This window comes from Hemiscyllium ocellatum, chromosome 7 (genome assembly GCF_020745735.1).
Source record: "Hemiscyllium ocellatum isolate sHemOce1 chromosome 7, sHemOce1.pat.X.cur, whole genome shotgun sequence".
Taxonomy (NCBI): domain Eukaryota; kingdom Metazoa; phylum Chordata; class Chondrichthyes; order Orectolobiformes; family Hemiscylliidae; genus Hemiscyllium; species Hemiscyllium ocellatum.
The window spans coordinates 39,136,160-39,151,886 of record NC_083407.1 but is presented as its reverse complement, the minus strand read 5'-3'; the positions used below and the strand labels follow the sequence as shown (position 1 = coordinate 39,151,886).

Here is a 15,727-nt window from a genome sequence, read left to right as displayed (position 1 = left end):
AAGCAAAAGATATAAAGAGATATGGACGAAAGGCAGGTATACGGAATTAGATTGCCGATCAGCTATAATCTTATTGTATGGCCCAACAGGCTCAAGAAACTGAACGACCTATTCCTATACACAGGTACTGCATGATAGCACTGTTAATAATATCATCCATATCTTCCAATATTTTACTGATGGTTGAATTTAGGCTGATGAGGTGGCAACTGGGCAGGTTGGATTTCTCCAGCTGGGTGCATACAGGACACATCTAGGCAATTTTCCACATTGATCCAGTACAGCTACAGCATTGGTAGCTAACAGAGGTATGGTAAATTCTGAAAGACACCTTTTCAGTCCTATTTCTGGAATGTTGTCAAGACCCATAATCTTTGCAACGTCCAGTGCCTTCAACCATTTCTTGACATCAAGTGGAGCAAACTGAATTAGCAGAAGACTGGCATCCTGGGGGTTCTGGAGGAGGCTGAGATTGATCATCCACTTGGCACTTCTAGATGAAGATTTTTGCAAATGCTTCAGCTTTATCCTTTACACTAAGGTGCTATGCTCCCCCATCATTGATGATGGGGAGATCTAACAGACACCTCTTCCTGAGCTGCTTTATTACCATATTCATTCATGACAGGATACGGCGAAACTGTAGAGATTAGATCTGAGCTATTGGTCGCGGAAACGCTTAGCTTTGCCTATTGTTTATTATGTTGTTTAATATGCAAGGGATCCTGTTTTGTAACATCAGTAGATCGACACTAAGGTTTTAGATATGTCCGATGCTGTTCCTGGCATTCCTGCTGCACTCTTCGTTGAACCCGAGGGTTGATCTCTGGCTTGACGGTAATGGTGGAGTGGGGGAAATATGCCAGGTCATGAGGTTGCAGCTTATGTTGGAGTATAATTCTGCTGCCTCTGATGGCCCGCAGTGCCTTGTAGATGCCTAGTGCTAGATTTGTTCAATGTCTGTCCTATTTAGCACAGCGATAGTGCCACACAACATAACTGCACATTCTCAGTGAAAGCGGCGTGTTGTCTCTACGAGGACTGTGTGGTAGTCACTCTTACTGATACAGTCACAGACAAATATCTGTTGCAGTCAGATTCGTGAGGACGAAGGCAAGGTTTTGTTTTTGGTTCCCTCACAGACCCAGTCTCGCAACACTGTCTCTGCATCACCACTGAATTTGATTAGTGGTGATGCAGAGTCACTCATGATGATGCAAACTGAAACCCCCCACCCAGATTTCATTCTTGCCAATCCCACCTTCAGTACTTCCTCCAAGTGTTGTTCAATCAAGGGGGAACAATATGTGACAATCAGCAGGATGGTTCCCTGTCCATGTTGGACGTGGTGCCACAAGACCTCATGGTGTCCAGTGTGAATGTTGAGGACTCCCAGGGCAACTCCCCGAGGCCCACATACAAGTGCACAGCCAGCTCTTCTGGGCCTATCCCGCTAGTGGAACAGAGTCAACATGTAGATCAGAGGAGGTTTGGATTGCAGTTTCCTTCCCTAAAAGAATATAAGTGAACCACATTGGCTTCAAGATCATGATCAGACTCTTAGTTCCATTTTTATTGTATTCAAATTGCACCATTTGTGATGGCAGGATTCAAACCCAGGTCACCAAAACATTACCTGATTAATAACTCAGTGCTAACACCACTTGTTCCTCGTATGTGTATGAAAAGACAAACTTCAAAAGGAAAATAATATCAATATTGTATTTACCTTAGTTGAAAATTAGGGACAACATTTGAATAGGTCATTTACCACACCAACTTAAGAGAAAGCAGAAGCCCAAATCAATTCTTACAGATCAAAGTAGAGGATAGAATATCAACATGTGCAGTCAACTTAAACACTTGAAATTAAAGTCATTTTACCATCAATTCCTTCATGAACTTCCTGCTCCATTTCTTCCCTTCCTTCATCATCTTGGTCAAAACTTACATCTGGAGTTTCCACTCTAATGATTGATTTGTTCAGTAACCGGAAAGCTTCCTTTACATGCTTAGGTTGCACCTATAAAGCCACAAGTAAAAATTTGGCACACGTTCCTTTTTTGGTAGCACTTTGCATTAATGTTGCTTAAAGAATACCTTCAACAATCTTTAAACATAATCAAAAATAATCATTTAAAAAATGTTCACATATTTTGATATAATGCAGCAAATTATTACAATGGACAATTTTATAAATCATTCAACTATAGCAGCAGATAATTGCCAAAAGAAGCATTAAGAGATTTCCCCAGGTTTCAGGTGGACTATTAGATAGGAAGCACAAGTAGCGCAGTTCTCAAAAAAACTGGTAGTTGAAAAAATGTAGGCAAGTACATCATTTGAACATTTGTAGTTAACTATTATTATTTTGGCCGTCTAATTGATCAGAGAAAGGTATCTGCTTAGCTCTGTAGAAGACTTGAACTGGTAGTCTGCGTTATTTAAAAAGGTAGTCAGGCAGTATGGCTATGATAGCTCACGATAATAGTGTTGGCCACAATTATTTACAATATATTGTAATGACTTGGATGAGGAAAGTGAATGCGCTATAGCTTAGATTGCAGATGACCAAAATAGATGGGAAGGTAAGTGGTGAGGATTACACAGAATATACAGAGGGATATAGTCAGGTAAATTGAGTGTGCAAAAACTATTAGATGGAATATAAATGTGGGAAAATATAAGGTTATGAACTTTTTAAAGGAAGAGGAGGAGCTAAATATAATTCCAATGGAGAAACATTGCAGAAAGCTACAGAAGGATTTGGAAGTCCCCCTGCACAGATCACAAAAAAACTAACACTAGTTCAGCTCATAATAGAGGAATTAAATAGAATGTTGGCCTTTATTTTACAAAGAATGGAACATAAAAATAAGGAAGTCTTGTTAAAGCCGTAAAATGCACGAGCCAGATCACAGATGGAAAGACTGTCCAATTCTGTGATTCTTATCTAAGGAAAGAAATTCAAGCTTTGGAGGCAGTTCAGGGGAAGTTCACTAGGCTGATTCTGGGCTCAGAGGGACTGTCTTATGAGGAGAGGTTCAGTAGATTGTGCTTGTACTGACTGGAATATACAAGAAAGAGAGGCAACCTTATGAAACATACAAGATTATTAGGGGACTTGACAGGATGGACGCAAAAAGGTTATTTCTCCTTGTGGGAGAGAGCGTAGGACTGGGGGTATAATCTCAAACTAAAAGGGTCGCACATTTAAGACACAGATAAGGAATTTTTTCACTGAAGAGGGTGGTGAATCCACAGATTTCTTTTATTGTAGAAGGCAGAGTTAAGTATGTTTAAAGATAAACTGATTTTTAAACAGTAAGAGAATCGAAGATTACAGGGAAAGGGAGTTGAAGATTATCAATGATGGAATAGGATCAGTTGGCTGAATGGCCTTCTCCTAAGACGTACGGTCCTACAGCAGGAAGTTTTAGTCTGATTAATAGTAACTAGAGAACAGAAATTTTGAAGGATATGGACAAGAATGATATATATACCTCTCCGATATGATCAAATAATGGTCATTTGAGACTTGGAAAGTAGGGAGGTTAGAATTAGCGCTTATGCACAGTCCAAAGCAAGAGGACAAATCTCTTAAATGATTAATAGTTACCTCGTCACAGCAATGCATTCTGGCCATAGATTCAGAGAGACGAATCATACTCTCCAGCTGACGCACTGTAATTCTCCATGCTGACTTGGTCACCCCAGAGCCGTCCCTTTGGCGAAGTCGTCTGTACTGTTCCACTATGAAGTCTTCAGATTCATTTGAAATCTAGAAAATTAAATCCTCAGAAAGTTATGTTGATAATTACAATTTATACAATCGACAGTCCAATAAACTTCACATCGCATCAACTGACTGACCTTTGGTTTGAATTGCCTTGCAAATAACAGGTACCTCCTAATATCATCCAAAGAGTAGATTCGGTCAACAGATTCTTGGATTCGAGAATGCAAGTCCACAATGCGCCTAGCAATGGCATAATCTGTTACCTAGTTTATAAAAATTACATAACATTAATTTCCTTCAATTGATTAAGAATCAAAATAAAAAATAACACATGAAAATGTGATATTCCCACCTCATTGCACTCATCAACCAGAATGAAAAACAAATCGAATCGAGACATAATTGGTGCTGAGAGATTTACATTCTGTTTGAGAGACTTTGAACGATCATACCGTCCAGCAACTGGGTTTGCTGCAGCCAAGATAGAAGTCCTGGCATTTAAAGTAGCCTAAAAATAATAAAACAAAGATTTTGCTTTACATTTTAACCCACAGAATTTAGTTTTTAATCCATTTAAAAGGTAATGCACAATCAACACAATTAAACACTTAACACACTTCTTCACTAATTTCATCAACTAAACTATTCACTATAAACGATCCCAAAAGAAATTAATTTGTATTTACTAATAACGGAGAGAAAGAATAAAGATCTTCCCCAGCAAGACATGAAGTATCTCATCACGTGCATTTAAAGTTTTATTATCTGTCTTGTGCCTAGATGTCCCATTCACCACCTTTGATAAATTTTCATTGTACATAAAACAAAATGTTAAATGTAGTTAACGATGTCATAACTAGCTTTACTAACTAAACAACCGTTGGATGGTGTCTACTGACCTATCCAAGTATTGTAGCATAACATGCAGAATGAAAATTAGAATAGGATGGCAGTGTTGTTGGCAGGGGAAATAACTAGTTATGATTCAATGAGATCAGATCTTAGGTATCATGTCAAGTAAAGTTTATTAATGTGCTGAATAAATATTTAATATGCACACCAGTATCAAGGTAACGTGTGGATGCGTGCTACCAGCAGATACAAGCTAGATAAAAGGGAAAAATATAGAAAATATTGAAAGAAAGATCAGCAGTTATCCTCCATTTAGAAGACAAGGAAAAGAAGCCAAGTAATGACTAAAGCAAAGATTCCAGGAAGTTGTCATTAGCAGATCTGAGCAGCAATGTGGCTAGAACTTTAGCCACACAGCACCAGGAACCTGGGCTCAATTCCAACCGTGGGCAACTGGCTGTGTGAAGTTTATATATTCTCCCATGTCCATGTGTGTTTCCTCTAGGTACTCCTATTTTATCCCACAGTCCAAAGATGAGCAGGTTAGGTGGCTTGGCCATACTACGTTGCCCATAATGTCCAGGGGTGTGCAAGCTAAGCCATGGTAAATGCAGGGTGATAGGGTAGGGGTTGACTCTGGTGGGATGCTCCTCAGAAGGTCAGTTTGTACTCGATGGGCCGAATGGCCGGCTTCCACACTGTTGGGACTCTATGATCTGTCAGAGAGTATTTAAAAATTATAAAAATCTTTGCTCATGCTTAAAATTTCACAAAGTTTCACTCTGCCTTTTATTTTTTACTTCCCAAAGAAGCCAACTATAATTCATTCTCTTCAGAGTAAGTCCACACTAAGCAACCAAAAAGATTCTGAAATAATTTAAACAAGTTACTTTGACTCCAGCTTTTGTGATGGAAATGGTTTGTTGTTCCATTGCTTCATGTATAGCGACTTGATCTCTTGAATCCATTTTATCAAATTCATCGATACAGCAAACACCCTATAAGAAAGAAGGAATACTTAAAGACATTGTGGATATTTTGTCAGCATAGAAACCCACAATAATTTGCATTCATGAAGACATAGGAATAAAAAGAAAATTCCACAAGTCCATAGCTTAGGATACATAAATATGCATCAGGAAAACATTGAGTTTAGTTGACAATATCACAACTGGCTTTATCAATTAGACAACTTTGGGATAGTCTCGAGTGACTTATCCAAATATTGCAGCATAACACTGCAGAATGCATGCCAAAGGACTCCCAATTCAGAGGCTATCACATACACCATGACTGAAATGCTTTCAAAAATCTGTAATCAAAAACTTTTACATTCAGCCACAAACTTTAAAATTAGCAATTTCAAATTGAATATACTTGGGAACATGAGTGGGCCCTTTGAGCCCTTAAACCTGCACTGCCCATTAAATAGATGAAGTGCAACATCACGCATAATATCCAACTTTACAGCAGTAATAGGAAAATTGAGAGACCATAATATAGGTTGACGTAAATAGAGTAAAACAAGTTAATACTGGACAGTCAATATAGCTTTGTCAAAGACAGGTCACGTCTGACAAATCTAAATGGAGTTCTTTAATGAAATGACACAGGCAGCGAATGAGGATGGTGCTGTGGAAATTGTAATTTGCACTTTCAGAAAATATGTGACATTCTGTCACATGGCAGACTGGCTAGCAAATTAGAAATATTTGAGATTGATGGGTCCTCAGCAACATGGATTAGAATTTCGCTAAAAGATAGAAAACAGGGGGTTTCTAGATGAGCATTTCACAATTGGTGTACTCCAGGGATTGGCACTGGGACCCTTGCCTTTTCTGATCTACATAAATGATTTGAAGCTATATGGCACAATCTTGAAATCTGCAGATAATATTGAGGTGGGGAGAACAGTAAATTGTGAGGATGATGCTGAGTGACTTCAGAGGGACAGTGCTCATTTGGCCAAATGAGCAGATACCTAGCAGATGAAATTTGATGCAGAGAAACAAGATCATGCATTTTTCTAGAAGAAACACAGAGTCAATACAGTTTCTTGTTACAACATTGATTGTACAGCAGAGGGACCTTGGGATGCATGCGAATAATGCTCTGAAGGTGGCCAGGCTAGTTGAAATAATTGTTAAGACAGTTTATAGGATTGTAAATAGAGGCAATAAAGCAAGGAAGTTATGCTACACCTTTTCAAATCACTGGTCAGACTACATCTGGAGAACAGTGTAAAGTTCTGGACCTTATTTAAGGAAGGAGGTTAATGCCCTGGAGAAAAAATGCAAAGGGGATTCACTCGAATGATAATCAGGAATGAGGGATTTAAATGCAAGCAAAGATTAGCAAAATTGGGAAATTCCCCTTGTAAGAGAAGATTAAGAAATTACCTTACTGAGGTGTTCAAAATTATAACCACTTGTGGCACAACAAAGAAGCATATTATGTTTCCACTAGTTAATATGTTAATAATGAGGGTCACAATTTCAAGATTGTCAGCAAGAAAGTTGGGAGTGGTAATAAGGAGAAACATCTTTACTGGAATTGTTAGGATTCGGAATATGTTGCCTGGGAGTGTGGGCGCAGATAAACTGCATAGGTGGTTTCAAAGGACGGCCGGATAAATTAAAGTGATGAATTTAGAGGGTTATGGAAATAGAGCTGATAAATGGGACAAACTGGTTAGCTTTTTCAGGAGCTGGTACAGACAGGATAGGTTGAGTGGACTCCTCTTGTACTGTAAAATTCGATGATTCTATCTTTGCCCAATATCTCTCCACAAAAATCAACTTAATTGGTGCAATATCGACTTCGTTTAGGCGTGTTCCTAACTTCACTTCTTATAAATCTGGCTTTTTTTGACTACTCCCTGTTCTAGATTACCCAACCAGCCAAGAGAGCTTTTTCTCAATATTCTGAAAGCTCTAACTAAATTGCCTCTTAACTGTCAAAAAGCAACGCAACCCCATGATCAAGAATAAATTGTGCAGAATGCCCTTACGTTATCAGCAAGCATCAATGCTCCGGCTTCGATGACAAATTCATGTGATTCTTCATCCTTCACAACTGCAGCTGTGAGACCTGCAGCAGTACTAGCTTTGCCACTTGTATACACTGCTCGAGGACTGAATTCCTCCACATGCCTGTTTTATATTTAAAAAATCTTTAATTTGTTAATATTAAACTGAACAAAGCTATACAACCTTTGCATACTGAACACAAAAATGTTCTTTTACTTTACTTATCCATATAGTCATGCTTTGCTTAGCTCAGAGGCTAGATAGCTGACCTGCATCAAGGACTAGGATTATATCCACTGGAGAATTAAGTCAATATAACCTATAGTGAATTCTGATATGGCAAAGGATTTCAGCTCCAAGATATGCATGTAATTATTAATGTTGGATAAAGAATTAAAGCAATGCAACACTATCCAACTGTGCAGCATTGAACATACACACCCGCAGCATTTTTCATTACAAAGAAACCTCAATTATCCGAATACCAATTCTTCGAAAATCGGAATATTGAAGGAGATCTCAAGGTCCTGATAGAAACATTACAAAGATATGTTTCCAATAGTAATTACGTCTTTGTTTACAGTGATTAAACAGGCACAGTCTCCAAATGACTGCCCTCCCACATTTCCCCCTGCACCCACTCCCCCCCAACACTTTCCCTGGAGTTCTACAAGTCCCCCTCCCCATGCTTTCCCAGATAAACTCTCCAACATTGTCCTGTACAGGGCAAAAGTGGAACGGGGGGGGTGTTGGATGGGGTTGGAGGACAGGATTGCAGGGCAGGGGCTTACGCGCTCTGTGCTGCAGTCTCCTGAATGGAGAGCAGACTTTAAAAACTCCCATCCCCAGAGGAAAGGCATTAATCGATTAAACGAAATAACTGATTCTCCGAACGAAATATTGCCCGCACATCTTGTTCGGATAATCGAGGTTCCTCTGTAATCTTTACTAAGTTTCAAACCCATTGGATTGCTGCGCTCTCAGTTTGGGAATAATTATGAAAACAATTATTTAATCATAGCAGCTTGAACATGTAAAACATGAATTATTACACACAATTACACATTTTGATAAGTATTAGAACATCTAATTATAATAGTATGACTGAAATAATTGGACCACAACTGGTTTAAAAAAAATACTGATTTTTTTTAGGAGTATTTGTGATGTCAATGATTAATATTGCAGTTTGGAATGACTTACTTAAGGAATTGGCTTTTGGCTGTGCTTGGGTCGCCAACAATACAAACATTAATATCACCACGTAAAGAAGTACCCTCCAAGGTAGCTTTAGGAACTCCTCCAAACAGCATCAGTAAGACTCCACGTTTTACTTCATCATTACCTGTAAAAGAGAAAATTTTACGATTTCTAAGTATTGCACCACAAAAATAATGGAGCAATTGTTTTTTCTTGAAGAAAATACCTCCAATTAAGCATCTTAAAAATATACAGCAACAATATTTAAAGATGCTTATTAAATGTCAATAAATATTATTGTGCTTTTATAGCAATAATTAATTTTAGCATTTTAAAAATTAACTTAGAATCATCATTCAGGATGAAAGATCAGAATCATGTTCACATCAAAAGAAAATGCTTTAAAAAAAAATACATTTACAAAATGTTACTTCTCACCATGAATAGTAGGGAAAAGACTTGTACAGAGATTATGATACAGATTCTTATCCTGACTCATTTCAAACACTTTCTCCCATTCCTGAACGGTCATCTGATTTTTTATACTTTCTGCAGTCTGTTCTTCTTCCCTCATTTCTTTACCACCGAACTATATATTTTTAGAAACAGAAAGCAAACAGTTTTAATGCAGCAAGCTAGACAAAATCTCCAAAGATGTACAGATAAACTCAGTGCTATTTGAAACATTATAAATAAAAATTCAGAATTTCTAAATAAAGGAATAAATTTGATGAATACTAATCAACAAAAGGAAAATCAATTATATCTGCAGTGATCTTAACTGCAAACCTAGAACTTGCAACAGTATGAGATAACTCTTAAAATATTCTCGATTTGTCTTTGTTCATTCTGCATGCCACAGGAGACAGTAGCAGCAGAGGCAACATTCAAATGAGTTTAGTCAACAATTATAAATTAGCTAAGTTACAAATCTGAACATCTTGTTACATATGCATGCAGACAAGTTCAGAATCATTTTCCAATGTTGTGATCTTGAAATATTGACAACAAACAAAAATACTGACAGATTTTCAATATGCAAAGAATACAACAATTGAAAATTAATATAATTAATTGATATTGAAACCAAAATTGTATCTTAGATAAAAGGAAAAAAACATTTTTCAGGTTATTAAATTCTCATGCTCTTCAATGCAACATTTCGTACAACAAAAATACATACCCGTGGATTTGTCTGTGCCACATGGCATGTCAAAAAGGCTAGCTTGTAGGACAGATCACGCACACCTAAAGCACGAAGACCCCTTACTCCTTCAGTTTCATACCCTTCAGCACCACTGACACGAGATCCTGTTTCAGCACGGATGCCTGAAGAAAACACAAAACTTTTAATCAATAATGGTTCTTCAATCAAAAAAAATCACATTCCTTGATTACTACATAAAGTTTCTAACAGAGGTAATAAATAACTTCTGTTGTTACCGGTTTGATGGGTAACATTGGCTAGAAAGTAATTAGTGCACTATTACCCAATATGGTGAGAGGGAGCAGACAGAGCAAAAACAGAAAGCGAGAGTGTGGGCAAGAGACTGGAGAGAGGATATATTGCAAGGACAAAATGTAGTCACAAAACTTGCCAAAGAAAAAAACCTCAGTATTTAGTTATCAACTGTTTACTGTTTATTAGTGATAGATTACAGGCTTTTTTAAAAAAGGTAAACGTGTCAATTCTAGAATAACATACCATTGAAAATACAGCAACACTATAATATGTTTCTAAAAATAACACAACAAAGCATTAAGGCCCAAAATACTGGAGTCCACTGAGATTAGAAATGCAAGTTAGGTGATGTCAATTTGAGTGTTTCTCTAAAAGAAAATGTAATATCCAAATAGATTAAACAATAATTTTTGGAAGATTATGGACTATTTGGCTAGTTGATACAATCTCTTTACAGAATTTTCTTTATCAGTATGACATTTATAACATAAATATTTCCAATCAAATTACACTGATCCTCATTTGTTAATAAATCTTACCTGCTGCAAATGTGTTGCTGGTCAAAGCACAGCAGGTTTGGCTCTCTCTCTCTTATTCCTGATGAAGGGCTTATGCTCGAAACGTCGAATTCTCTATTCCTGAGATGCTGCCTAACCTGCTGTGCTTTGACCAGCAACACATTTGCAGCTGTGATCTCCAGCATCTGCAGACCTCATTTTTTACTCAATAAATCTTACCTGCATACATTAAAAATAGCAAACTTAGTTTAAAGTGACTAATTTATAGTATACCTGGTGTAGTCAGTTGAGATACATCAGGAACCACAATAAGCATTCCTGTGAAGTCACATTTATCACCAGCTTGTGCTGATTCTACAGCTTCTGCACGCAAAATAACTTCCACGCTGCGGGGAATGCTACCTCTTGGTAACTCAGCTTGAGTTTCCTGAATACGAACCTGAAAAGATAAGCCGGTACAAATTAATCAAACGACAGAGGATATGAAAGACAGTCAGTCATTACGTACTGAAATATTTATGGTTTGCTCCTTTGAACTCATAATTCAGAAACAATTCCCATGAAGTTTGTATTTAAAATGGTTTTGAATGTTGCACCTAAATATTAAGAGAATACTCAAAAAGCAGAAGACATAGTAAACGTTTATTATTCAAAATCACATTATAAATTTTATTTTATTGATTTATCTTCACTATTCTGCACACTTTTATTTTAGAACATTCGTTTTCCCAAAATTAAAACTACAGCTAAGAGGTCAGCAGCTTGCATAATGAGCAGGTAAAATATTGAATGCAAGCAAAGACTCAGATTCTAAGTATACATTATTTAATCCTTTCACCATTGTGTTTGAGAATAAACAAGGTAGAAATTTATGCTATGTAGGCTATCCAATGGAACAATAACATTTTAATACTGCTAACTTTGAGAATATTCTCTAATCACAGGATTTTGAAATAAAATCAATCCAATTATTTCTGTATCACTAGTAATGGAGTATTATTTCAGATATGTAGTCGTGTAGTCAACAAGAAAAAGGCAATTTGCTCCCCTATCTTTGGTTTAACGGTGATTAAACCAGAAAAGGTAAAAATAATCAGTCCACTGTTTTATGCCTCTCACCCTATTTAGGGGATGACGTTGGTGAAAGAGAAAGTCAATGAAGAAAAAAAATCATGTCCTGCCACCCTTGGAGTTTTGGCTACCATTTTGACATGTACAAGATCTTCATTGTGCAAGTCAGTTTAATAATGGCAGATTCAAAACACGAATTGAAATTGTAAGTATATGCTTTGGATCCTAGATACTGAAATTTGATGCACAAACTCAAACAACACTAAATAAAATTCCGTTTTTAAAAAAGTATGTATTTCCATATAAATTCCAACGGATTCTTCCCCCAAAAAAACCCAAAATGTTCTCAGAGTACAAGAACAACATGGTAAACTTTCAATCGCAGTTGTACACTCACCTTCTGAAAGTCAACAAATCGGGATTTATTAGTGTCCAGCATAAATCGTCTCCTGTTGGCACACACTGGATTTCTGCAGATATTTGGCTGGGTGTATTTGAACTGTTGCTCTACGTCCTTGACCACCGTCTGACAATCGAGACACATAAATGTTCCACTGACCAATTCTGGGTGAACAGGATGGGTTCGAACAACTTGTCCGCTGATACGTAGCAGGGTTCCAATTCGTGCTGCTGTCAGTTCTCGGATTCTGGTTGAAAACAAAAAGGCACCTAGACTTGGTCTTCGATCATTTTTTGTGGTTGGTTAAGAATGATTAAACATAAACACATTTAAACCTTCAATTATATATTGTTTTCTTCCCATAAATGTACTTGATAACTTTGCAAACTTAATTAAACCTGCTAGACGAGACTGCAAAAAGATCAAGACAAATATTTAAATTTTACAACTTTGAAATTTACTTAGTACTTTGATGAATTTGTATTCTCAAATAGAAGCTGAGAGCAGATTTATAAACAAGAAATCATGATTTGATACATGACAGTTTGAAAATTAGTGCAGTTTAACTTCAAATTTGTAGCCGAATGGTCAAGCATGAATGAACTCCTCTTCCGTATTTCAGTGTAAATTGAAGACAGTTAAATCTAGTCCAACATTGATTAAAAAAAAACTCATGAGAAATGAATGGGAATAAATTGAATTTATAGATTTCAAAAAAGTCTACAGAGCTGAATTATGGTGATATTGCTCTCTTGACCTAGATACAACAGACACCCGAAAAGAATCTTGAACTCATTCTTCACTCAATTGGAATTTCATTTGATAGACAATGCGAAACAGAGGAAAAAAAATAATTTTTTCTCTTACTTGTGTCTGGCTGGTAAGTCCTGAATTGCAACATAAAACTCCTTATTTGGTGGAATAGTCCCATGGTCTCTGGCAAAATTCCGAACAGCACGGCAGAGATATGGGTACACTCTGAAAAAGATTCAACAAGAAACTGTAGCAAATCAGATTGTTAATTGCTCGTCTTAATATTTGATGTATGTTTGTTTCAACAGTTCGAAAATTTTTATCGCATTTAAAGTGCATCTTCTCCATGACTAATTAAAAGATTTCTTCCTTGGACAACAACCAGTTAGACCAACTGATGCTTCCTCCCCAAGTATTGTTTCTTCCTAAAGTCTTAAGCTTGTATATGCTGTTTTAAGACTAAGTTCTCATTATTTAATTTGCCTATTGACACACTATGTGGCATCTTGTAGCCATAAACATTTAATTCAAGCTTCAATGTGGATTAGCAGCATTCATTTCACCTGTAAAATTCCTCTTGTATAGTGGTTGCCAGTTGCTGGTTATATTGTTCCAGATCCACAAAGCTTACAGCAAGAGTGTTCCTTTCAGGACGGATTAGCTCTTCAGCATCATGCAAATATTTAACTTCACCATCACTGTTCTGGAATCTGTTAAAGAGAAGATCTTATTACAAAATCCAAAAGATGTTTTTATACTCTGGTCTGAAATAGAAAGGAATGACATTTCTGTTATAGGAGTGACTGGAGTTTTAAAATGCCACTTGCATCATCATTACAGATATTACCAAACCAAAATGTAATCACAACAGGTTTTGAATATATTTGAGAAATTATCTGACAACGTAATTTATTGATGGACCAACTGCCCACAAGTAAATTAGGACTAATCTAACATGATCTTGCACACCATAACATCACCAAACTAAAACAGGTGACAAATAGTATAAAGCCTCCATCAAACAATCTATGGCATCCTGGTGGATGGATAGCTAAGAACATTGGAAGTAAGAGTGTGAGTAGGCAATTCAAACTTTCGAGCCCACTCCACCATTTAACACTATCATGGCTGATCATACCCTGGTCTCCACTCCACTTTCCTGCTTGCCCCCCTTAATCCTTTATCCTGTTTTTCATCAGAAACATATCTATTTCTTTCTTGAATCTATTGATTAATTCTGCCTTCACTGCACTCTGCACAAATTCACAACACTCCAAGAGACGTAGTTTCCAATCTTAGTTTAGAACCTACCTCCTCTCATTCGATATCTATGCAGTCTTGTTCAAGGCTGTCCCAAAAAGGGGAAACATCTGTTCAATGTACTTTAGCATTTTATATACCTCAAAGCAGATCCCACCTCATTCTCCCGAATGCCAGTGAGTACAAACCCAAGCTATTCAACTGCTCCTTGTACAATAGGCCTTTCATCCCTGGAATCAATCTTGCAAACCTCCTGTGAACTGCCTCTAGTGTCATCACATCCTTCCTCAAGTAAGGACAGCAAAACCAGGACACAATATTCCAGATCTGGTCTCACTAACGTATTCTTACAATTGTAACAATATTTCTTTACATTTCTAATCCAGTCCTTTTGCAATAAATGCTAGGATTCCATTTCATCCTTATTATATGCTGCACCTGCACACCCATGTCTGCAATTCATGCACAGACACCCAGATCCCTCTGCCCTAATGTACTATATGTTCAAAGTACATGTACACTAAATGAGATTAATATTTTTGCTTGGATAGTCTAAATGGGGTACACAATGTTAGATTATGAGACACAGAAGCAGAATTCTGTGTGGAGTTTGCATATTCTCCCCGTGTCTGCATGGGTTTCCTCCGGGTGCTCCGGTTTCCTCCCACAGTCCAAAAATGTGCAGGTTAGGTGAATTAGCCATGCTAAATTGCCCGTAGTGTTAGATGAAGGGGTAAATGTAGGGGAATGGGTCTGGTGGGTTGCGCTTCGGCGGGTCGGTGTGGACTTGTTGGGCCGAAGGGCCCGTTTCCACACTGTAAGTAACCTAATCTCCTTGCAACAACGGTTCTGTTCCACCAATCAACGGGATCCATGGCTAACATGACAAACTACTTTCCCACAAAGAGAAACAACCTCCCAATATCTACCCTATCAAGCTCCTTATGAATTTCCTTTTTCAGATGCCACTCATTCTTCTAAAGTCCAATAAATAGAAACACAAATTACTCAACCCTTTCTTCTAAGAAAATCCTTCCATACTTAGGATCAACTTGGTGAACCACAACTGGAATGCCTCCAATGCAAGTATATCTTTCCTTAGTTAATGGGGCCAAAACTTTTCAAGGTATTTAAGATGATGTAGTCAAACTAGAATCTTGTAGTTTTAGCAGACTTTCAAATTTTATAAAAATACTGTGGATGCTAGAAATCTGAAACAAAAGCAAGTGCTGGAGAAGCTCCATTCTGGTAGCATCTGCAAACAGAGAAAGTTAACATTTTGAGTCTGGTTTGACTCATTAAAACCGTTTAGTACCAGGTCATGCCTGACATTCTGAACAGTCATATCAGACTTAAAATGTTAGCTGTTTCTCTCTCTCTGCAAATGTATAACAGGCTTGCTGAGTTTCTCCAGAATTTTGTGTTTGTTCCCTATTTTTCCAT

At 37.3% G+C, this 15,727-nt stretch overlaps 1 protein-coding gene across 1 annotated transcript in view; it reads right to left on the bottom strand.

Annotated features, from left to right (window-relative positions):
- The window catches only part of LOC132817408 (DNA replication licensing factor MCM6-like), a 37,402-nt gene that overhangs the window by 11,114 nt on the left and 10,561 nt on the right, over positions 1–15,727 (bottom strand). The window contains exons 2-14 of the mRNA XM_060827839.1: positions 13,588–13,734; positions 13,139–13,249; positions 12,269–12,518; positions 11,074–11,239; positions 10,004–10,149; positions 9,259–9,409; positions 8,824–8,965; positions 7,602–7,743; positions 5,482–5,589; positions 4,092–4,247; positions 3,874–4,002; positions 3,620–3,781; positions 1,885–2,023 (exon numbers count right to left, since the gene is read on the bottom strand). Coding sequence (XP_060683822.1) covers positions 1,885–2,023; positions 3,620–3,781; positions 3,874–4,002; positions 4,092–4,247; positions 5,482–5,589; positions 7,602–7,743; positions 8,824–8,965; positions 9,259–9,409; positions 10,004–10,149; positions 11,074–11,239; positions 12,269–12,518; positions 13,139–13,249; positions 13,588–13,734 — 1,949 coding nt within the window. The remainder of the gene's footprint in view (positions 1–1,884; positions 2,024–3,619; positions 3,782–3,873; positions 4,003–4,091; positions 4,248–5,481; positions 5,590–7,601; positions 7,744–8,823; positions 8,966–9,258; positions 9,410–10,003; positions 10,150–11,073; positions 11,240–12,268; positions 12,519–13,138; positions 13,250–13,587; positions 13,735–15,727) is intronic.